At 43.9% G+C, this 24,851-nt stretch overlaps 1 protein-coding gene across 4 annotated transcripts in view; it reads right to left on the reverse strand.

Annotated features, from left to right (window-relative positions):
- The window catches only part of TRIM44 (tripartite motif containing 44), a 113,978-nt gene that overhangs the window by 11,546 nt on the left and 77,581 nt on the right, over positions 1-24,851 (reverse strand). For 3 of the 4 annotated variants that reach the window (XM_070383547.1, XM_070383546.1, XM_070383549.1), the window contains one exon: positions 20,871-20,937. The exons of the other annotated variant lie outside the window; for it this stretch is intronic. In XM_070383547.1, coding sequence (XP_070239648.1) covers positions 20,871-20,937 — 67 coding nt within the window. The remainder of the gene's footprint in view (positions 1-20,870; positions 20,938-24,851) is intronic. 4 annotated transcript variants of the gene reach the window in all.

Below are 24,851 nucleotides of genomic sequence, written 5' to 3' on the forward strand. Positions count from 1 at the left end.
TAGTTCTAGTCCTGGCTTTGCTGTGTCACCTCATTTCCTCATCTGGTGAATTTCACCTTAATGAAATTTACAAAATTTCAAACCAGACAAAAGTGAAGCTCCTTCCTGACTTACACACTCGCTGGGCTGATTAGCTCTCATTTGTACGTTTTTTCTCTTCCTTCCTGTGCACTACCCTCTTGCTCCATGCTTCTCCAACTCAAGCTGAAGGCTGACCTCAAGTGTTCAAGTTCTTTCACCTCTTTTTCTGGCTGGGCCCAAATGCCAGGTTGATGAACAGTAGCGCTTGCTCAAGACCTAGGGCAGACCCTAGTTCAGTAAACTCTGGTAATCTAATTCATCGTGGTTCTTGAAGTCTAAAGTGGCACCAGCCTTGTTGCATCTTTCTTCGCAAATTACAGGAAACAGGGAGAAGGGCACTTTTCTCTCTAGATCCCTTTACACTTTATCCCATTAATCTTCTCTCCTTCAATAATAACCACTGTTGGCAGATGGGTGACTTCATGTTCTAGGCACTGAGCTAAGCAATCTATATATACAATCTCACTAAACCCTGATAGTGACTTTTTCCATCCTACAGATGAAAACACTGAGGCTAAGAGCAGCTACGTGACTTGCTTGAAGTACACAGCTTGTCAAATGGTAGATCTAGCCTATGAAGATTCTAGGACCCTCAGATATGAAACTGCACTAGTGTAAAAGGAGAGACATAAACCTGATCCTCTGACCCTTGGTAACCCAGATGGTAAGAGATAGCCATTTAAGAGCTCTAGGTTCCATTTTTACCTGAAAAATGAGATAGTAATTATCTACCTCTAAGGGTTGTTGTTGGAGAAGGCGATGGCACCCCACTCCAGTACTCTTGCCTGGAAAATCCCGTGGACGGAGGAGCCCAGTAGGCTGCAGTCCATTGGGTTGCTCAGAGTCAGACAGGACTGAGCTACTTCACTTTCACTTTTCACCTTCATGCATTGGAGAAGGAAATGGCAACCCACTCCAGTATTCTTGCCTGGAGAATCCCAGGGACAGGGAGCCTGGTGGGCTGCTGTCTATGGGGTCGCACAGAGTCGGACACGACTGAAGCGACTTAGCAGCAGCAGCAGCAAGGGTTGCTGTAATGAATTGGAAGGTACATGCAAGTTCTTTTTTAAGATGAAAAATTTCTAGTTAAGGGTAGGATGACTATGGAAGGAGAAGGAAATAGACACTGGGTTTGTCTCTCAGCCCTCCCAGCTGCCTCTGCCCCTATAGACTGGGGTAGGCACCTCTGAGAGAGGCTTGGGGTTCCAGTGGCCACAGATTCACACACTGACCACAGTGCTAAGTTTGATCTCTATGTACCGTGCAACCTGTTTATTGTTTGACAGGTGGCTGCCTTTCTCACACTCCACAGAGGCTGTGTGGGTGGCGGCCCTTTTCTATGGAGGATGGACAGGCACCAGCAGGCCTGTTCAGGCAGTGCCCTTTGATAAGGAAATCCCTGAACAGAAGTACCGGGCAGGCTTCTTAGCCTGCCAGTGTTCCATCTGTTCCCAGAACTCCCTTCTGTATGACTGAGACTTCTGCTACTGCTGCTGCTGGATTTATAATGGAATTAACTCCAACCATTTTTCTTTTAATTAAAAAGTAACTTTTTGTTTTTTGTTGATCTGTACTTTCTGGAGCAAACAAGTACTGCTTTTGTAAAAAGGAAAAAAAAAAAAAACCCATGGTGTTATTCACTGATGATTAACACATAGAAATATATTCATTTATACCCTTCCTGTGCATGTTAAATTGCTTCAGTCATGTCCTACTCTTTGCGGACCCCCTGGACTTTAGCCCGCCAGGCTCCTCTGTGCATGGGGTTCTCCAGGCAAGAATATGGGAATGGGTTGCCATGCCCTCCTCCAGGGCATCTTCCCGACCCAGGGATCCAACCCATATCTCTTCTGTCTCCTGCATTGGCAGGTGGGTTCTTTACCACTAGCACCATCTGGGAAGCCCCTATACACCTCCTATGCATATGTAAAATTATATATTTCAATAGGTTCTTTCATAGTCTACTTTTCTGTTTCAACTATCAATCACGAATACTGTTCCTTATCAAGAAATATAGTTCTATAAGGTTATGATTCATGATTAAGTTGTACAGATTTATCATACCTAATATTGGACACCAATTATTTCTACCTTTTCACTATTACCTACATACTCTGTGATCCATATTCATATTGGTGAATCTTTAGGTTCACCCTTAATTATTTCCAAAGGAAAAACTGCCTGAAGGGAAACTCCTGGGTCAAAGGGAAAATTACAAGGATAGTACAGAGGGTTCCAAAATCTAGTTTCCTTTAATATTATTATCTTACATTAGTGCATTTGTTAGAATGAATCAACAAATTTGGTATACTAGTATTAATAATTATATAAACTAGTATTAATACTTCTATAAGTATTATATAATACTTATTATATAAATATATATACTTATATAATATTTAATATAATATTAAAGTATTGATATAAGTATTAATACTTATATAAACATATATCATGTCTATAGTTGATTCAGATCCCCTTAGCTTTTTCCCTAATGTCCTTTTTCCTGTTCCGAATTCCACTCGAGATACTACATTATATTTAGTCATCAGGTCTCCTAAGTCTTGTTTTGGCTTTGACAGTTTCTTAGACTTTCTTGTTTTTGATGACCTTGACAGTGTTGAGAAGTGCTGGTCAGATATTTGGGAGAATGTCTCTCATTTGGGATTTGTCTCAAGTTCTTCTCATGGTTATGGGTCTTAAGAAGGAAAATCACAGAAGTGCAGTGCTGTTCTGATCCCATTGTATCAAGGGCACGTGCTATTGATACCACATGCTGTTGATGTTGACCTTGATCACCTGGCTGAGCTAGTACTTGTTAAAGGTTTTCCACTGGAAAGTTACTCTTTTTCCCCCTTCATCTACTGTACTCTTTGGAAAGAAGTCATGATGAGCAACTACACCTAAGAAGTGAGGACTTATGATCCCTTTGGATGAAGGCAGAGTACTGAAAATCATTTGAAGTTTTCTGAACATGAGATCTGTCTATTCTTCATTTATTTATTTATGGATTATTTGTTTACATCAGTATGGACTCACAGATACTTATTTGTACATTTGGGTTATAATCCAATGCTACTTTATTTTGTTACTCAAATTGTTCAGCTTTGGCCTTTGGGAGCTCTTGTATTAGTAATAGTCCAATCTGGTCACCTCTGACACACCCTCATGAATGTGAGGTTTGCTTTGAGGTTTTGTGGAAACACTTCCTTACTTTCCGACACTACAAACACTACAGCCTCATTCTCTAGATTTCCTGTCCCAGTCCAAGAATCAGGTATTACTCAACAAGCAAAGGATATGTGTTTGTAAAAGTATTGATCTACTATTGTCAAAATGCACTCCAGAAATCATTCTGTACTGATTTACAATCATTACTCAAATAGGAATGAGAATGCCCATCTTCCCCCCACCCTTGCCAACGTGGGGCAGTTCCAGTGTCTGTGGGAATGAGATGGTGTGTGTTTCTTCTCTCTGCAATAACTTCTAGGCTACTATTTGGTTTTCTGTTGAACTTCAAGAGGGAAATGCCACGCGGGCTGCAAGCTCTCCTTTTTCTCTGCCAATCTGTTGGTCTTCCCCAACCTCCCCTCCCTTCCAGTACTGCTGGATTTCACATAACCGATGACCTCCTGTCGTGAGGGCTGAAAGGAACTCTTCCCAGAGCCTCCATTAGGCCCTGGGCAACTCCAGGGGGTGGGGTTTAGAAGCAGAAAATAGCTCAAGGGTTTACCTTCCCTGCTTCCTGCACCTTCAGGAAATCCACCTGACCCAGTTTCCTCATCTTTTCTTGGCAAGTGCATAACAGAAACCAAATCTCTCTCAAGCAGTTTCCTTCCACAGAAATCTTAAACATAAGATTTAATAAAATGCTGGACTTCAAATTTCCTGTTGCCTCAGCTGCTGTATCTTACAAGTTACCAAAGGGAGAGGAGAAAGGATCAGTAAATAAATACACTCTTGACATAAATCTCTAATCTCTGTATGAATAGTAGGCTTTTTCCCCCAAATGTCCCATATTAGTTCTCAGTAGTTTTGAGTCCCAAGATGACCTTAAATTGAGGTCCGGAAGTTGTAGAAAGTTGGAAATTGGAAGCACACCAACTCTCAGAATCTACTTCTCATGTCACAGAGGGTTATGAATGTGGATTTAAGAGTTAGGAACACCTAGGTTTGAGTCACAGCTTTGCCATTTACTAGTTGTTGGATTTTGAGTTTAGTGTTCCTACCTGGAAATGGAAGACAACTTAGTACCTACCTAGAAGAGTTACTGGAAGGATCAGCTGATTAATGTAGAGAGAGACTGCTGGACCTATGTAGAGAGAGCTGGGCATGGAACCTGGCACCTGGAAAGTGCCCAGGACATTGTATAGTTATAGATGAAGAAATCAAAGCTAAGAGAGGCCACAAGTTAAATAAGGCCTCTATTGAATATGAGATGAATTGAACATGAGTTTCTGGTTCCTGAACATATCATCATATTTGCAAGCCTCATTTTCTCTAAGAATGCCATTTATTAACAAGAGAGAAGAGCCAATGCCGCTCTCACACATGCATGACAGGCATCATTCTGCCACTTGAATGGGTTCAAGATTGCTTCCCAAGCTTGTTCTCTTGGTGTTTGATAACAGGCTGTTGGCTAATAACAACAGTCAACAACTATAATTTATTGAGCGCTTTATGTGTACCAGCCACTGTGCTCAAAATCTCCCTATCCCACTGAGTCCACCAGCGAGTTCTGTCCTCTCCCACTGCACTTCTATCCTGTGGCTGTCCATTCCTCTTCTCCGACGCCACCACCATCTCCTGCTTGAACTGCTGCAGTTGACTTTGGACTGGTTTTCCTATTTCTATTCTTACTTCACTACTGTTTGGTTTTCAAACTGCACTCAGAGTAATAGTTTGTAAATGCACAACAGGTCATGTCAGTGCCCACTAAAATCCATCAGCGGCTTCCTAGAGCCTGAGAATAAAGGCCCTGGTCTACATGGTTTGGCCCCTGACTACCTCTCTGACCTATTTCATGCCACTTTCCAGCCACACTAGCTCTCTCTTTGCCTCCTCAGATAAGCAGAGCTTGGTCCTATCTAAGGCTGTGCATTTGCTGTTAGATCTCAAAAGCTTTTCCTCTCACAGCTTGGAATGACTGGATCCTTAACACTTAGGCCTCAGCTCCAATGTCACCTGTTCTGAGACTTTCCCTGATCAAGCAATCTAGAGTAGCAACCCCACCCCTGTGCTATTACATTAGATTCTGTGTTGTCTTCACAGCACTGATCACTACCTAAAATTGTTTTGAGATGTAAAGGTCCTTAACTATTTTTGTTCCCTGCTATGTCACTGGTACCTGATAATGTGCCTGGCACCAGTGGAACTTCAACACAGTTATTCTGAGCGAATGATCAAAACAACCCCATAAAGAATTACTGTTCTAGAAACATTCCAAGTCTCCCCAGGCAAGGTGTGGGCAACTTGCTGGTCCTAGAGATACAGCCCAGGAATCTCATGGACAGCTTACTCACAGGTGAGCCCGGGATCCATTTCTTTCCTAACTGTCACTGCGATCACCAGGCACAGATAACCACCGGGGCACCAGGTGTGGACTAAAATGCTGTGTCATAAGTGATGATTACGTTTACAAATGGCTAAGTCTTACTGGTAAAAAATGGGCATGTCTGATGGACAAGGAATGCTGTGTCACTGAGGATAAAGCAGAAGCAAGTTCATGTTCAGTCCTTCCCAAGCAAAGGTTTCTGTTCAGTTCAGTTCAGTTGCTCAGTCGTGTCCGACTCTTTGTGACCCCATGAACTGCAGCACGCCAGGCCTCCCTGTCCATCACCAACTCCTGGAGTCCACCCAAACCCATGTCCATTGAGTCAGTGATACCATCCAACCATCTCATCCTCTGTTGTCCCCTTCTCCTCCTGCCCTCAATCTTTCCCAGCATCAGAGTCTTTTCAAATGAGTCAGCTCTTCGCATCAGGTGGCCAAAGTATTGGAGTTTCAGCTTCAGCATCAGTCCTTCCAATGAACACCCAGGACTGATCTCCTTTAGGATGGACTGGTTGGATCCCCTTGCAGTCCAAGGGACTCTCAAGAGTCTTCTCCAGCACCACAGTTCAAAAGCATCAATTCTTCGGCTCTCAGCTTTCTTTATAGTCCAACTCTCACATCCATACATGACCACTGGAAAAACCATAGCCTTGACTAGACGAACCTTTGTTGGCGAAGTGATGTCTCTGCTTTTTAATAGGCTGTCTAGGTTGGTCATAACTTTCCTTCCAAGGAGTAAGCGTCTTTTAATTTCATGGCTGCAGTCACCATCTGCAGTGATTTTGGAGCCCAGAAAAATAAAGTCTGACACTGTTTCCACTGTTTCCCCATCTATTTCCCATGAAGTGATGGGGCCGGATACCATGATTTTAGTTTTCTGAATGTTGAGCTTTAAGCCAACTTTTTCACTCTCCTTTTTCACTTTCATCAAGAGGTTCTTTAGTTCTTCTTCACTTTCTGCCATAAGGGTGGTGTCATCTGCATATCTGAGGTTATTGATATTTCTCATCTTCCTTATAAAATAGCTGCATGTTTGGCAACTTCCAGCCCTCTACAATCCAGCTGTGAGCTGACTCAAGGCAGGTCAAGATTCTAAGACTTCAACTGTTTGCCCCTCACCCTAATGGTCTATGGAGGGAGAGTCGTGCAGGCCGAGATGGAAGTAAAGGCGAGTTTATTCACTGCCCTTCTCCTTCCTGTGGATGAAATGCCAGCTGAGGTGTAGATCCAGGAGTGGGAAAGCTGGATGGTTACTGTGGTCGTAGTAACAGTATAAAAGCACACAACTAAGAATCAGAGACACGGCTTCAAACCTCATTCCAGTACGCATCAAAAGTATGACCTTGAGCAGTGGGGGAGAATGCATACATGTATATGTATGGCTCAGTCCCTTTGCTGTCCACCTGAAACTATCACAATATTGTTAACTGGCCATATCCCAACACAAAATAAAAAGTTTAATAAAAAAATTCAATTAAGCCCTGTGATATGCCATGAAATCAGATGCAAACTTCATATTGAAATCATTTACTAATTCAATTATACTAAAATTATCAGAATTATTACATGTTTTGCTACTTTTAATAGTTTTCTTCCTATCTACATTTCAAAATTTACATAGAACATTTTAAAGACTTTTATAAACTCTGATATCAACATTTGAAAATTTTTTGTTTTAAACTTTTATTATATATTAAAAATGTTCTTGATGCTTGAAACAAATTATTTTATTAAAATATCATTTCTGAAGGAAAAGTCTTTTGAATTGTGAAAAAAAAAGAAAAGCAGTATGACCCCGAGTGAAAGGCCTCTTTAAAGTTTCTTTGTTTGTAAAATGAGGATAATGATACCTGTAAGTACTCACTAAATGGATGCTACCATTATTTACTAATGGGCTTCTCTGGTGGCTCAGATAGTAAAGAATCCACCTGCAGTGCAGGAGACCTGGGTTCAATCCCTGGGTTAGGAAGATGCCTTGGAGAAGAGAATGGCTATCCACTTCAGTATTCTTGCCTGGGGAATTCCATGGACAGAGGAGACCGGAGGGCTACAGTCTATGGGGTCACAAAGAGTGGGATATGACTGAGTGACTAACACTTTCACTTTTCACATTATTTACTAATACCCTAACCCTAACTGTAACCCTCTATAACAACACCACCACTCCATTTTACAGATGAAAAAAGTGAGAAGTAGAGAAATGAATGACATCCCAAGGGCAGAGCTGGAATATAACCAGGGTCTGGCCCTTGCTTTCAACCATGGACAGGGGACTCAGTGCTGAGTGAAGGCAGCTATGAGTGGGCATGTGAAGTCAGCTTGGCCACATTTATTCAGCCAGGTTACTGGTAATGCCTCAATACCAGTAGCATAGGTGGTAACCTTTGCTGACTGCTAAAGATTTTGCCAAGGTTTTGGCAGACTCAAATCCAAACCAGGTACTAGAAAACCACCCCCCTGCCTAGAGGATCCCAAGAGTCTCTTTTTTAAAAAAGAAACAGCTAGACGTTTTCAGTTTTTTCAACCACTGCCAGTCTGTGACTTCCTTGTAGCAAGCCAGCTGCAAGTCAGCCATTTCCCTCTGATTCTCACCTTGGTTCTTGTGAGCTTCAGCAAACAGTCATACAAAAGGGCCCGCCCCTAAGATACCATCTCCTGGACAGAGTCTCTCTGGGTCAGACATCAGTTTCAATTTCAATTCCACTTGTCTTGAGGTGACAGGCACCCAGGTCTTATTTAATTAGGCTGCATAGAAAATATCCTTCAAGGCTTCAGCTGATTTTCACTCCACCCCACTAGAGAAGAAAATCAGTGTTAAGTCGAGATAATGCCCCACTGTCTGCCTTCAGGGAACTGGTGATAAAGGTAGTCTGAGGGATGTCTGCTCGGCCTGTGCAGCCTGCAGGGGTTCAGGGATCCAGCATGCCTTTATGTGGCTGTATTGTAAATGTCAGTCTTTGTTACTTGGATTCCTTGGAGGCCGGATCTGTTTCTCATTCACTGTTTACCCTGAGTGTTCACCAACCTGCCTGGCACTTACGACGAATCTGGTGATGGGTACATAGTCTCTCTCACAACCTGCCTCGGCCGAGGAGAAGGGAGTCAGCTGGTGAAGGGAGCGGTGGGGAAGGTTGACCTTCAAGCAGAAGCTAGGTGCAGCAGGAAAGCAGATTTTCCTCCTAGGATTGCTAAGATCCACCTGCTAGGAGAATGCCTACAGGAGGTGGTGTGACATGTTAGGATCGCCCACTCTGGAGGAAGACCAGAATTTCCACCCAAGCCCTTCTGAGCTGTGCAACTCTGGCAAAACAACCTCTAAGTCTTCATCTCCTTATCTGCAAAATAGGGAGCCATTCATCCATTCACTCTCTCAGGGAACAAATGTTTACTGAGTATTCACAATATATTAGGTTCTGTAACACATGATATCATGATAGTAGTGAGCGAGACTGACAAAGTCTGGTTTTCATGAAGCTTAACTTCTAGTAAAGAAAGGCAAGTAATAAGGGAGTTATCTACTGCAGTTATCTACTGCTCGGAGTCGATGAGTATTAAGTGAGATAACAGATGTAAACGATCTAGCATCCTCACTAACAAGAAATGAGCACTCAACTGAAAGTCAACTGTTTTATGTTACTTTATCCTGAGGTCAGCTGCTTTTCTCTCAGCTCACAGAGGCTGAGCCCCTGATATAGGCAGGTGATGGGAAGGCAGGGTGGAATCAGATATGAGCTCAGAGTCGGGAAAAGAATGTAGCCTGTGTGTTATGAGAGAAGGAAAAAGTGGTAAATTCCACCTATAGAGTCAGCAAAGGCTATCATGTAATGTTGACAGATGGACTGGTATGATCCAGGAAGACTATGGGGCCAGAAGAAGGGCATGCCAGGTGGAGAGAACAGCTGGAAAAAACTCTTGAAGATGCAACACAGCTTGGCATGTTCAGGGAGCTGTGAGAAACTCAGAATGGCTAGAGATCAAGTGCACAAGGGCACGCCGAGAGGAGAAGCATCTCATCAACAGCTCCTAATGCTTATCTTCATGAGTCTGAAGTCTCTCCTAAGGAGATGTGGCGGGGGCTGTGGACAGGAAAGAACAGGGGATGAGAAGTGTGGCAGAGCTCCATATGGCGTCTACCACACTGCTGGCACTCCACTCCAAAACGTGAATAAGGGCTATGTTGAAAATGTGCAGCCTGGGTTCTGTGTGACGCTCCCTCTGGCAGCACAAACAGATGTTTCGAGGAAGGGAAAACCAAACACCCAGTGGTAACTCAATATAAATCCCGTGTCGGTGGAAGGCAGGCATCGGGCTGCTCAAATAGGACTGTATCATCAGTGCAAGCCTGAGACTCAGCCTAGATGAGGAATGCAGGTGCCAGTGCATGATGCTGGGGGTCTGGAGTGAATGGACTCTTGTTCCCAAGAAGAACCAAGGACTCCCTCTTTGCCAAAGCCAGATTCACTTGTCCAAGGGTCTAAGGCCCATGGTGGGGGCGGTGGGGGGGTACTGTCTTTAAGAGGGCTGTGTAACAGGGAAACAGGAAACTACAAGGAGGTTGTTTGTGCCAAGTTAGTAACTCAGGCACCTCTGCCAGCACGTCTTCTCTGAGATGAGCGCAGAGGAGATGTTTGTGTAAGGGCACCATTCAGACAGAGGCCTGGTTCCCTGCCTGTTTATTACTGCGTCCTATCCCTGCCCCTGCAATACACACTCTTTAGTCAGGAGTCTCCCCAGGAAATGGAGAAGAAATTAAGAACATCTCATCTCCATTCCCAATATTCCAAAAGCTTATGATACAGTCAACAGGTCTGGCCTGTAGGAATCTGCCCTTACTGGGAGGAAGGCTGCTCGAAGCTGACAGCCAAGGAAGGAGATGAACATCACGTCCAATATGCATTCAGCATCTTACCTGAGGCTCTCCCCGGACTCCAGGTCAGTGCTGTCAGAGACAGAGCATTAGTCTGGCCAGAAGAGAGGGAGGTGACCCCACACACGTGAACACACCAAGCAGGAGAGCCGAAGCACAGTGAGAAAAGAGGAACTGAACACTACACGCCTATCATCCTTTTGCCTGCCACTGCCCAGAAGGTGATGGCACCCCACTCCAGTCTTCTTGCCTGGAAAATCCCAGGGACGGAGGAGCCTGGTGTGTTGCCGTCTATGGGGTTGCACAGAGTTGGACACGACTGAAGCGACTTAGCAGCAGCAGCCCAGTCATAAGACTGAACAAAGACCACTGCTCTGACTCAAAGGGCTGCCCTAGGCATTGGAGAAATGAATAGATACCCAACATGACATTATGCAGAAAGCAGCCATTGCCTTTGTTACATGCAAAAGATCTCTACATAAGCCATTAAATCTAAAGACCTTATCAAAGTCATTTACCTTAAATCTAAGGTACTCACTCGAGCTGAGCTCCCAGAGTTAAAAATCAGTAGATATTACAAGACAAGAGTAGGCCACAGGATTACCATAAGCACTTGAGCATGGATAAGTTTTTGGGTGAGTCAGCCAGAAGCTGATGGGTTGAGATGGATGGTTAAGTTTCACTGGGGAAAAAGAAGTAATACTCCTTAAAGGGCCAGGACTAGGGTATAAGTACAGGATGCTGAAGGAAGCAGATAAAGATTTTCAAATACATGTTCTGTCTTCCTCCCAGGTTTTCCTGAAGCCAGCTCTGCTGTGACACTCAAATGACATAACCCTACCACTTCAGACCTGGTTCATCCATTTTCAGAAGAACCTGTCTATGGCTCAGTCTCAACATATATCAGGTATTTTGAGACTGATTGCTGATACCTAGAAGGCAACTGTCCTCCACTGGCCCAGTCACAGCACTCAGCTAGCCAGAGCAGACAACACTCTGACCACCTGATGCAGAAAGCCAACTCACTGGAAAAGACCGTGATGCTGGGAAAGACTGAGGGCATGAGGAGAAGGGGGCGAGAGAAGATGAGATGGTTGGACGGCATCACCAATACAATGAACATGAGTTTGAGCAAACTCCAAGAGATGGTGAAGGGCAATGAAGCCTGGTGTGCTGCAGTCCATGAAGTGAAAGCCACTCAGTCAGGTCCAACTCTTTGCGACCCCATGGACTATACAGTTCATGCAATTCTCCAGGCCAGAATACTGGAGTAGATAGCCTTTCTCCTGCATTGTGGGTGGATTCTTTACCGAGTCACAAGGGAAGTCCATGAATACTGGAGTGGGTGGCCTATCCCTTCTCCAGCGGATCTTCCCAACCCAGAAATTGAACCGGGGTCTCCTGCATTGTAGGTGGATTCTTTACCAACTGAGGTACCAGGAAGCCCAGTCCACGGGGTCTCCACTTACCACCTGGTTCCCCGGGCTCAGTTTCCTCACCTGTACAACAAGTCTGTACAACAGGCTCACATGTTCTTCATGAATCTAAGGAGCATATGGCACATGGCAAATGCTCATTAAGCAGCTGTTCTTGTCAGGAAATGGTGTGCAAGACAGTACCTGCAACTTTCCCCACTCAGCTCTGCTCCCTTCCTCCTGCCTGGATCAGATGCTCTCTCAGACTCCACATTCGGAGTCCCAGTCGGAATTAAAGTTTACACAGGACAGTAAGCATATCGGTAAGCATGAGAAACTAACAAAAGTACACAGATCTCCTGCTTTCCCTACCTGCTCACCCGCTCACTACTTAGAACATGCCACACAGTCCTCACCCAGCCCTGCCCAGACGGGTCGGAGGGCCAACAAAATAAATATTTCAGCTCATCACTTTGGGGAAAAGATGAGAGAATCCCTTTAGGGGTGGTTTCTAAATTAAAAATAAATTTTGCTGTGAGACAATAAGGCCACTCTTCCCTAAAAACTATTTTTATGGCTCTGGGCTAAAATATATACAAAAAAGAAAGAAAAGAATAAAAAGATGAGAATTCTGTATATAAGAGTTTAAGAAAAGTCTATGGAACTACTTGATCTATGAAAAGAGAAAGCTCTATTCCTTCTCACATGGCTTCTCCCACCTCTCTGAAGTCTGATTTCATTTCACCAGCTTTCCTGATCTCTATTACAGACATCACGGACACAAGCTATTGTGTCATTTAAGGTATACAATGTGACGATTTGATACATGTGTATCTTGTGGAATGTTTCCCATAGTAAGGTTAGGTAACACATCCTTTGCCTCGCATAATTAGACTTTGCTATTGTTGTTATGATCTAAGTCTGATTTCTGACAGTGCTCGGAGCCCGGTAGGACAAAGGACTCTGGTGGCTACTCAGATGCCTCCTCTGGCCCATGGAGGAGGATGCGAAGACCAGTCTCTGGAAATGGCACTAGATTAACTGCAGGAACCCAGCAACAAAGGCCGGAACCACTGGTCTACAAGGAGGACAACATGATCACCCACTTAGCTCTGATTTATTTTAAATGGCATGAATAGTCGCAGGGTAACTGTAAAGGGCACTCTTGCTAGGAGTCAAAATGAGACTCTCTGATGAGCCTCTAGCACAGGAATGTGAAACACGTCTAGAGGAGGAGAGTAGAATGACTCCACGAATCTGACATAACTCCATACTAGAGGCTTTATTTTCTCGCTTTCATTCCAACTCTCCCTTCCCTCCCCTCTGGTAAAGAACAGTAATAGCATTGAAATCCACAGATAATCCTTAAATCTCTGTGGCAGCTCCAGTTCTAAACTCCTCCTTCACACTGACGGTTTTAACAGCTGTTAACAAGTCAAAACAAGGCCTTCTCTTGCTCCAGCCTGGAGTATCAATATCCTTTCTCTTGCCCTACTCAAATCATACCAGCTTTCAAGTCCACGTGTTTCACGAGGCTGTGCTGACCCTCCAGCCTACATGTGTGTGTGCTCATCATATCCAGCTTTTTGCGACCCCATGGACTGCAGCCTGCCAGACTCCTGTGTCCATGGGATTGTCCAGGCAAGTATACTGGAGCAGGTTGCCATTTCCCCCTCTGGGGGATCTTCCTGACCCAGGCATCAAACACACATCTTGAGCGGCTCCCACACTGCAGGTGGATTCTTTACCACAGCGCTACCTGGGAAGCCCTACAGAGACTCCAGTCTACAGAGACTACTCATCATTCCCCCTCAGACTCTCAGGGTCTGGGTCCTGTCTGTAGGGCCCTGGGGACCTTAGCAGTTCCACAGCTCATGGTGGAGTGGTAGAAATACAGGATCCTGAGGGTGGGTGGATAAGACCAGGCAAGCTAGAAGCAGCCTAGTTAAGAGAATACGCATGAAAATTGCCATGGAGGCAAGGCACTGAAGGGGCAGAGTGGCAGCTGGAGCAGTGAACCATGTCTATAAACAGGATCATTCATTATAAAGCCCAAACTTCAGAAGGCCCACGAGGGCTAGGAAGTAGAGTACAAGGTGAAGTGTTCAGGAGGGGGCTGTGAACACGGCGGGCACTGGAAGCCTCTTTAGGCCATCTAGGCTGTGTGATTTGGGGCAAAGTGCCTGAAAAGTTCAAGAGTCACAAAGATGGGGATGAAGTACTTAATGTGAAATCCACTTCCCTGGCATTGACCCCCTCCACTACAGGTATCTCTTGTGGTGCTATTAACCTGGTAGGATGCTAGCCTGTTCCTCCTCTGGACAGCTTGCAGCCTCTCAAAGGCATATATTGTGACTTATCAGAAATCTGATGAGCAGTTTTGTGTCTAAGAGTTGTGAAATGGAGGTAAGGGCTTTGCATTTTCCCCCCATTTCCTATACCTCAATCACCTTTCCCTTGGTGAAGAGAATGGGAATTAGAAGATTAAGAAAAGTAGGAGGCAGTCTAGACCCCCAGCCAGGCGTGGGGGGAAGACCATGGGATGATGGCTGGTGGGCTCTAGTGATGGCAGGAGGCTCCTAAGGGCGCTGCACGCCTCTCACAGGGGTAACACACACACTGCGGAAACGTGCTTCCAGCCGCACTGTGCTCCGTATCTCTGATTTCATTTTGTTTGGGGTTGGTGTTGTTTAAGAACAATGGGACCTCACCCATCCCACAATTCTCTCCTGATTATACCTCCAGACACACTGGACAGGGGGAGCCAAGGTGGGAAGGCATGTGGAGCCGTGCCTCCCGCTGCCTCCCAGGTGCTCTGGGACTCTTCGTCTTGCTTTGGCGGAGCAGAGCCTGGCTGCCTCCTCCAGTCCCCACTGCTTTCTCAGAGGTCAACCACAAGGTCACGTCAGCAACAAGCAGTGATTACAGGTTGCATGCCTGCTGAGAATATCCTTCCAGTGTCAAGCAACTGTTAAAAGCACTTAAGGAAATCACAAGTGGGAGATGAGAGAATTCTTTGGGGAGGGATGGGATAAGGAGGGCAGAAAGGAAAGCAGCAGCCCACCTCCTGCCTTGGAGGGAAAAACAGGCCAGAAAAAACAAAACTGGTTCTAAAGAAGGGGCCCTCCTTTGGGAAACGCAGAACACTGCATTTTTCAACCATTTAACTGCTAAGGCCAAAACATTTCAGGGTGTCTGGGAAACCTTTTGCTGATAGAATAAAATGAAATTTTAAGCAACTTTGTATTTCTTAAAAATTACTCAACTGCATATATTATAATAGGTATTTATATAGTCTCTCATCCAATTTAGACTGCATCTTTGTGAAGAAGACATTTTGATTCCCCATTTTACAGATGTGTAAACTGACGTTCAGAAAAGTCAGTGACTCGATCATGTTTGGAGTTCAAGTTTGTCTGACTGCAAAGCCAATGTTCTTCCTACCAAAAAAAAAAAAAAAAAGAAATGTGAGCTGTGACTCCTTGCCAGGGCTGCCTCATTCTGACCTACCTGCTCTGAGTTACTCCTGGGTTAATCAGGTATCAGCGTGTGGTGTGGGGTCTGTAGAGCACAGTGGCCCTTCCTGGGATCCATTTAAAAGAAAAGCAAACCTATCTATCATAAGTGGGCTAACTGAGTCTCTGATAGAAGCTTTCTTCCATCTTCTAGGTGTCAATAACCACCTAGAAGAGAAGGACTGGGTTCTGAGACAAGCAGACAATGTAACCCAGGTCACTTTCCTCTTTGAGTTTAGTATCCTCATCTGTAAAACAGGTTCAATAAAACCTTTATAATTGAGTAGCTGTGAAATCTAAATAAGACACCTTATTAGAATCCTTAATATAATATCTGGCACAAGGTAAATATTTAATGACAGCTATTATTGCAATTTGTTTTTATTTTAGATAGTTTGGGAAAAATACATAGGTTTAGCTTCAACTAGTTCCCATTCAGTAGATACTATTTATTATTGAAAAAATTTTTTTAAATCTTGAGTTTGTTTCATACCCAAGAACTATTACAAAAGAATGGCAGTGGAAGCACAGACAATTTGAGTTCAGGAAACAGAGTCATATTCTCCTGGGTGCTGGTCTTCTCCCTATCTGTTCAGTTATCTTTGTTGTTCAGTCGCTAAGTCCTGTCCGACTCTTCTGCGACCCCATGGACAGTAGTCTGCCAGTCTCCTTTATCTGTGGGATTTTTCAGGCAAGAATACTGGAGTGGGTTGTCATTTCCTTCTCCAGGGGATCTTCCAGACCCAGGGTTCCAACCTGCACCTCCTGCACTGGCAGGTGGGTTCTTTACCACTAAGCCACCAGGGAAGCCCATCAATCATCTTAGAGCAGACTGTAAGTACAGGTACTTAGAGACTAGAAACTTATGCTATATATACGTATACATACATATATATATGTATGCGTATATATATACGTATACATATATATATATATATGGCAGGAGCCTTGAGCACTTTAGGAGGCAAAAGAATGAATTAATGCAAATGGCTCTGCTTTTAGTTATACAGTCCCCTGAAGGCACATTTACCTGAGGAACTCTCGTAAGATGGGCAGCTCCTCGGGAGGGCAGTTTAGGCTGCTTCCCTGGCTTGCCAGCCAGCTTAGTCGAGCAGGGAGCAGTGAACTGAAGGAGATTCAGGCTGATACTGTGTCCTAGCTCCTGCTCCTCACTCTGACCCCAACAGGGGCACAAAGACCTAGATTTCTCTGTGGGTTTTACTCTCTGGTACTTCTGACTCAAGCTGGTGGTAAACTGCATCTTGCTCGAAGTCCATGGAAACCTGAAGCCACTGGTGCAGGACGCAGCTTCTATCTGCATCCTCATTCCTGCACCCCTTTCAGAAAGGCTTTCTAGGTTGACGCAAGACTAAACCCTGCCGCAGGGCAAAAGTAAACTGTGCTTTATATCACTGCCCCTGAGGAAATGGTGAACAATCTTTCTCTTACTGTTCGACTCCTTTTCTTTTCGAGGATACAGCAAGCCTTTCCAGTATTTGAATTTGCAAGAATGGAGACTTTGAGACGCAAGAGATTCAGCTCAGAGCTAGATTTCATTTGTGTTTTAACTAAACCCCCAAACAGTATATTTGGTTCTACAGAACTTCCTGTAAAATAGACTTTTCAGTGTAGGACAAGTTCAAGTAGCTTTGTGGCATGAAGGGAAGAGCAATAACTTCTTTGAGTACTGCACTTGTCTTAACTGGGTTTATACTTGTAGGTAGATTTGGAGAAACCAGTTCTCTCAAGTTTGTCTTTCAGGTATTGACAGAAGAGTCAGGTGACTAATTGTATAAAAATTAAGGCTCCAGAGACTCAGAGGGAAAAGTACACCCTATGAAACAGAAAAGGATAGATATTGAAATTCCACAGCCTCATTTTTTGATAGATTTTTCAGCAATAAAAATCTAGTGAGATTTCAGATTACTTAAAGACTAGAAAGAAATTTTGCCCCCCAAGCCAAATTTTAGAGTCATGCTTGCCTCTTTTTTATTAAAGGCAAAACCAAACATTTCCAGACCCCTCCCAATATTTGCATTTTGCATATGTGTATACAAACACGCACGCCCAAACACATTACCCATTCTAAATTCAGTTTGCAACCTCTATTTCTTCTTTAATTTGCCTTGCAATCACTGAGTGGCCAATTTTTATTAACAGGCAAGTCCCGAATATCTAAAAGATTTCGCTGAAATAGGTGCGGTATAAAAACATAGGATTTTATAGAAATGTAGGATACTCATACATTCTGTAAACCACCACATCACCTCCTTTAAAATTCCTAGAACCTTTGAATGGGGATTCACAATATTGGGCCTGACAGGTTATCTTCCAGGTACCCTTTAACTGCTGAGATCCCAAGCCTTGGAAAGGATATGTTTGGTATCAGTTCAGTTCAGTTCAGTCACTCAGTTGTGTCCGACTCTTTGCAACCCGTGAATCGCAGCACGCCAGGCCTCCCTGTTCATCACCAACTCCCGGAGTTCACTCAGACTCACGTCCATCGAGTCAGTGATGCCATCCAGCCATCTCATCCTCTGTCATCCCTTTCTCCTCCTGCCCCCACTCCCTCTCAGCATCAGAGTCTTTTCCAATGAGTCAACTCTTCGCATGAGGTGTCCAAAGTATTGGAGTTTCAGCTTTAGCATCATTCAGATATACCTAAAAACATCACCCTAAGAACCCCCTGCAGACAGCAGGCTAAATGTCTAGCACTTCTTGGTTCACAAATTGTTTCAAATATAGGGGAGGCCTGCCCCAGCCTCTCTCCATAAAGGCAACGTTCTACTACTATTGGGCATTTCAGACTCTGTGACTATTATCATCCCTCTATTTCATAGACAGACTCTCACCATAAAGATCAGGTCACATAATTAACTCCAAACTGAGCACATTCTGGTCCTTGGTGGGCCTGTCTCACTATTTACCCTCAATGTCAAAAGTCTGTGATGGTGTGTGCTGACTGATGAGATTGGCTGGTACCAAGCACATCAACCTTGCTGGCTATACACACAAGGTCAAGAAGATCTTGGGGGTACCCCCAAACTTGGACCCCTCAATCAGCGAGGCTCTCTCTCTGCCTTTCTAACAATGTCTGACTATAATTTATGCTCCCTGGGTAGGCCCTTCTATCCCTTAGGAAACCTGCCTGCATAGGTTTGCTGATGTTCACAGCACATTACTTCCAATGTGCCCTTCCAGGAAAGAGCCAGACTCCTACTTCAGGTACACAATTCATTCTGACCCAAACATCCTATCTGCTGCATGAATGCAAAAACATATGCACACACACAGGGCAGCCCTCATTTGCTCTGGAGTAATGGGAGCCTGGGCAATACTTTAAGTATTCATTTCCCAACATAAATTAGAACAGAGCATTGAAAACACCAGTGACATCTGCACGGATCCAGAATGTATTCATTATGGTTGGTGCTATTACAATGAAAGGAAATGCATTCATAACGGCAGGACATTTGACATAATGTGTTGCTGGATTCCATGTCCATAAAGCAATAATGAAGAAACAGGAGTGGGTCAAATAAATTAGGAGTAAGAGGGGCTTGGGATGAGGTGGCTTCAAGGGCTCTGGGCAATGTCAGTGAGCTGGCACATTCACTGGGTTCATAGGGAGAAAGTTATGAGAGTTTCAAGGTAGCAGAGGCAAGAAGGGCATCAGGCTGACACTCTGTAGAACTGAGGTCTGAATCCTGGCTCTGTTGTATGCTAGCTTTGTGATCCTGGGCAAGTCACGTCAATATGCCCTTCGTTATGTCCATACCTGGACTACTCATTTCTAACAAGAGGAGACAGACCTCAAGGACTGCATGAGGAGGAAAGGAGAGACCATATGTTAAGTGCTCAGCTAGAGTCTGGTGTGTAATAAGCATATGTCAACATTAGCTCTCCGTTTTCTTTTTTGTTATCACTAAATAAATGTTCAACTCTGTGATTTCAGGCACCATCTAGCTCTCCAAATCTCAGTTTCTTCTGCAAAGTGGAGCTAATAACACTGGCTCTTCCTACTGTGTGAGCTTATTACAAAGAGCAAGTGAAATGGAAAGTTTGGCAAGATATTATTGATTGGCTGAATTTAGTCATTCTCAACTCGCTCTCCCTGATGCTTTCTACTCTGGGGTGAGGAAGGGTTAAATATCTGCATACCAAGCCTGTACTGCAGTGGGGGATGGGGACACAGAGCCCAGTTCAAGCCTCTGACATAGAAGGATAAGTCGGGGGTGGTGCTGTTTGCTGGAAAAAAGCGTTCACTTTTCTGATTAATGCAGACATGGCCCTTCTTCATGCTTGAACATGGATATGACACCCAGAGCTGCTGCCCTTTTTCAATCTTAAGGCAATGAGCATGAAGGAAAAGCCCAGGGAGTTTCAGAGGAACATGGCAGAACGGTCATCATTAGCCACTGAACCAAAGCCAGCACTCACCTCCCTCCAGACTTATTATGTGAAACAAATAAACCTCTGTTTGCTTAAGCTACTGATACCAGAGTTTTCTCTTACTCAAAGCTGAACACAATTCTGATACAATGCATTAAGTACTCTGGAGAATTAAAAGCCCTATATATAAGTACATGATCCTTCCTCTGCCAAGAACTTCATTCCCTTGGACCCATCTGGCTAATTTATCTATGTCCTTTAAACTTAGGTTTAGTAATGTCTCCTCTAGGAAGCTCTCCAAGGCCTTATGGCTTGCCTTTCTCCTGCCCTCTGGGCTTCTCAAAGCACTCCATAGCACCCGGACCAGCACACGTTCCGCTGCTTTGTAATGAGCCATCTCCTCGTCTCTTTGCTCCACCAGATGCTTTAAATGTCTCAACAACAAGGATCCCTATTTTACCCACTTAAAAAATTTCGTAGCATTTGTCATTAATACTTGGCACACAGAAATAACTCATTAAGGATTTACTGAAATACTGAACAAACCAACGAAAGAATGACCTGAAAGGACATGAGAAGTAAATGAGAGCCTGTGTAGTCTCACTGTCCATCCAGATTTTTGAGATACTGCAAATAGCTTTCTAATTCCTGTTATTACTTTTGGGGTATCTGGGTTGGGACAGCCTATGTTAGGTCTAGGCAGTGATTTATTGCTTTAAGTCACTCCACTTGATCCTAGTTTGAGTTCATGACAGTCCCCTATTCCTATCTCTAAACTATTTTTTGCTGTGTATTGACTGAGTCCATACTTACCTACAAAAAGAATTTTATTTCCTTCCTTGTGGTAACCAGGCTATCCTGGTTATCTTGTGATAACCAAAGGTATCCTGGGAATAATGCTATATAGCACCAAAATAAATGTTTACCACCACCCCACCCCCCACCCCCCCACCCCACCCCCGCCGCCCAGCAGCTCGCTTCCTAGGTATCTGAGTTCTCCCTGTGTGTGACTGGGTTTCTGGGAACACCTGTCTGACTCTGCCATACCTGGGTCCTTGCCATCCTCGAACATACAACGTGAGGTCCTCAGGCTCAGTCTGCGGTATGTGGTTCTCTAGAAGGAAATACATGTAAACTCACATGTCCTCTCTTTGTGGATAAAGCCAGCTTGTCTCCATGACTTGTAGAGATCATAGCCTTCTTGAAGCCACATTACTAACCCATTGCAGAATACCAAGAAAAAGAGTAATGCCGAATAACGTAATATTATGATTCAGATTATAAATCAGAAACGTGTTCCATTATGAGGCATGTTATATTTTCAAAAAGTCTAAAAGGTGAAGTGGCCTGCTGTGATGGTCACCAGCGGCCAGCCTCGAGTCTGAACTCCCGATCCCTTTGCCTCTAATGCTCACATGCCCATTTTTGCTTGGCTGGCCCCTCTGTTCAGTCAGGTTTCAGCTCAAAAGTGACCTCCTTAGCCCCTCTTTGAACACCTTATCTTTAGCAGCTTCGTCTCCCCAACCCCCTTCTATCAAGTCACCCTTTTTCATTTCCTTTCTAACACTGCTATCTGAAATTATTTTCTTCATTTAATGGTTTACTAGTTTTTTTTTGTCTATCTCTTCTCACCAGAATTATATTCCAACAGGGAAGGGATCACACCTGTCTTGTTCATCATGTATCTTTAGTCATAAGAGCTGTGCCTGGCATAATAGAGGTGTTTAATAAACATGCATTGAAAATGAGTAAGGAGAGAGTGGGCGTGTATTTACCCAGGAAATCCACTTTGGTGCCCTTTACTTGAGTTTCCCTTTGGGAGTGAGGATGAGGATGGGGTTGAGGGCCAAGAGGAATCCTTAGGAGGGAGACGTCGGCTGTGGGACGCTCCGTGGAGATATGGAAAGAGCCAGAGTTCTGGTTCTGCTACTGCCCTAATTGGAACATGTCCCTTGATCTCGCTGAGCTTCAGTTTTGTCATCTGAATGGTAAACCGTTTCAGTGGATCAGTGTAACAATTAAATGAGACAGCAGTGGCAGGCAGTGAATAAGTCTGTTCCCCTCTGCCTGGCCTTTGAGGCTGAAAAAGGAGGAAGCAGTCCAGGAGCCCTGGGAAAATTGGGAAAGTCGGCTAATGCATTCCCCCTTCTAGCAGTCACCTTAGCAACCGCAACAATCCTTCAAGGAGATAATGTCACCTTGCTGCATCACGGAGGCCAGCCCACGGGCCAGCTGTGAAGTCCTGAGGATGTTCTGAAAACACTGAGCATGAGTCTACTTCACAAGTTTATTAGAAATGCATTCCTCTCTTCTCAGCCTTACATCAACCTGCGTTAAACAGAGGCCGATGTTATTCCACAGAGGTAAGCTTATCCATCTGCTTAAAGAGCTATGGGTGCTGACTCTGCCACAGCATGTGCTTACTGTAGTCTCATCAAAATCAGACATTCAAAGCCATGAAAAATTTGTGGTCTCCAGGCCTGCTAGACACACTTCTGGTGACCTCTTCTTTGATAGATATTTACTGGTTTAAACACATTTAAATCCTTACACTCAATTTTTTCTACCTGTTCATTTGTTAATTCAACAAGCATTAACTTAGTGCCAATTGCATGTTTAACCCTAAGAGTTACCATATTCTCACAGTTATTAAATGGTAAGCACTATGCCTAACCTTTATGAGCATCAGATCATTTGATCTTCATTTCACCCCACAGGCATTAAAATTATACCCATTTTACAGACAAGAGAGTTGAAACCCAGGAGTTTACGTAAATTGCTTACATGGACAATTAATGGTGACCAGAACTTTAACCTAGGTCTTTCTGACACCAACACCAACCCCATTCTGTTTCACAATACTCTAGCAAGTAGGTCTTGAAAAGGCACTTGGTACTTATCAGGGTCCTAGATACTTTCATGAATTAAAAAGAAACAATGCTAGACTACTTGACCTTTCTCAGGAACTCTGTCTTACTCTTCTTTGCATTCCCAACCCCTTAAACAATAATGTGAATGTGACTCCTGTTCTCAAAGATACAGTAGAGCCAAATAGACAAGTGTGCATGAAAGACCTTAAGAAGCAGCCCAAGACACAAACTCTATAGGGTACAAAATGTGTGTGTGACTACCACTAGGGGATGGGTTTAACTTTATAACTAAGCAACAAAATAAGGAGACTGGAAGAGCCTGGGCATCAGAGATTCCAATGCTTATAGGGGCCCCATCAGTTCAGTTCAGTTGCTCAGTCGTGTCCGACTCTTTGCGACCCCATGAATCGCAGCACGCCAGGCCTCCCTGTCCATCACCAACTCCTGGAGTTCATTCAGACTCATGTCCATCGAGTCAGTGATGCCATCCAGCCATCTCATGCTCTGTCGTCCCCTTCTCCTCCTGCCCCTGATCGCTCCCAGAATCAGGGTCTTTTCCAATGAGTCAACTCCCCATAGGTAACATGATAGAATGAGGCAAACAAACCGGGCCAGGTGGAGTCTGGTAAACTGCAAAGTACATACCCCTTCTAAGGAGCCAGCTGGTCAATGTCATGGGTAAATACAGACTCAGTACTGCTAAAAATTCTGAATTTTCAAAAGAAGCTGAAAAAAAATCTGCTTTTTGATGTGAAATCTTTCAACTTTTAAATGCTGGTCAGTTGGAAAAAATACTTTATGAGGCAAAGAGAATGCCTTTGGGCTAGATTTGGCTGGCTGATGACCCATGAGTTTGCAGTTTGGGGATTAGGCTGCATTTCATAATCTTTTCACCATCAAGGGCCCCCATATACCTTCCAAAGGCTTCAGAATTTGAAACTCTTTGTCTAACATACAACATTTTTGAATATTTAATTAGTTTCTTGTGTGAATAACTAACAAATTAGGTCACCATGGGGTGAAAAAAGTTAACATAATTCTGCTCTGTTGCAGTTAAATGTAAGATTTCCCACTACAATTTTTGAAATACTGAAAATAGTTCATAGACTTTTATTTCTATCTTCATAGATCCTTTTGGTGTCTGAAGAGCCCAGGTAGAAATTAAACATGTAGACTCTTAAGATCTGGCGGCAGTAAGGCATAATGGGGAAAATGTGGGAACTAGAGTCAAACAGAACTGGGCTGAATCCTAGATCTTCAACTTACTAGCTGAGTGAACTTCAATAAATAATTCAGCATCTTTTACTTATTTGCAAAAGGGAATAATTTGTGATCCTTGTTTTTCTCTTACCATCATCTAATTAAAAGAAGCACCCAGATAACAGCCCACTTAATACCATTACGATGATTAAAATAGTTCCAGCTCACAAATGAGCAAAGCAGAAGGCTCCCAGTCGTGAACAGGAGTCACGATGACGTGCACGCTGATGGAGGAGCAGCGCACCTGTGAGCTTCCATTATCCCTTTCATCCGAGGAACTCCAAGTGTGCGACAACAGCCCAGAGAGGTGGAAAAGCAGAAACCTGGTGTGTTTACAAGTCCTGCCGAAAACCACGCATGCCCTGCCTTAGATGAGCAGATGCCAGAGGGTCTAATCCCTCAGTAACTCATGCTGAATATCAACCAAAAAAACTATCTTTGTTGCCACCACAAACATAATCGATTAATAACTGAACTCATCAGTATAGTGCTTTACTATTCACAAAATCATTCAACACGCGTTTATCATATGTTTCTCACAAGTGTCTAGAGTGGCTGGGGAGGTTCAAGTCAGCCTCATTTTGTGAATCAGAAAACAGATTCTAAGAGGTTGGAACTACTTTATGGCCACTAAATTAGCAAGAAATGGAAGGAACTCCATGTGACTTAAAATTCATGGTTTTTCTCATACACCCTGACCTTTAAGAGGCAACAGCAAATGAGAAACAGGGGTGCTGTTAGGAGTCACATGTTGGTTGAGTGTGCATCTTCTGTCTATCTGTGAAATGCTAAGTGTATAAGAAATGAAATTGTTCTGCAATAGATACTAGGTACAGGCACTTAAGGGCACTCTGCTGTCTAACTATAAAAAAACTGTTAAGAAAAATTAAATTGTCAT

This window comes from Bos mutus, chromosome 15, assembly GCF_027580195.1.
Source record: "Bos mutus isolate GX-2022 chromosome 15, NWIPB_WYAK_1.1, whole genome shotgun sequence".
Classification (NCBI taxonomy): domain Eukaryota; kingdom Metazoa; phylum Chordata; class Mammalia; order Artiodactyla; family Bovidae; genus Bos; species Bos mutus.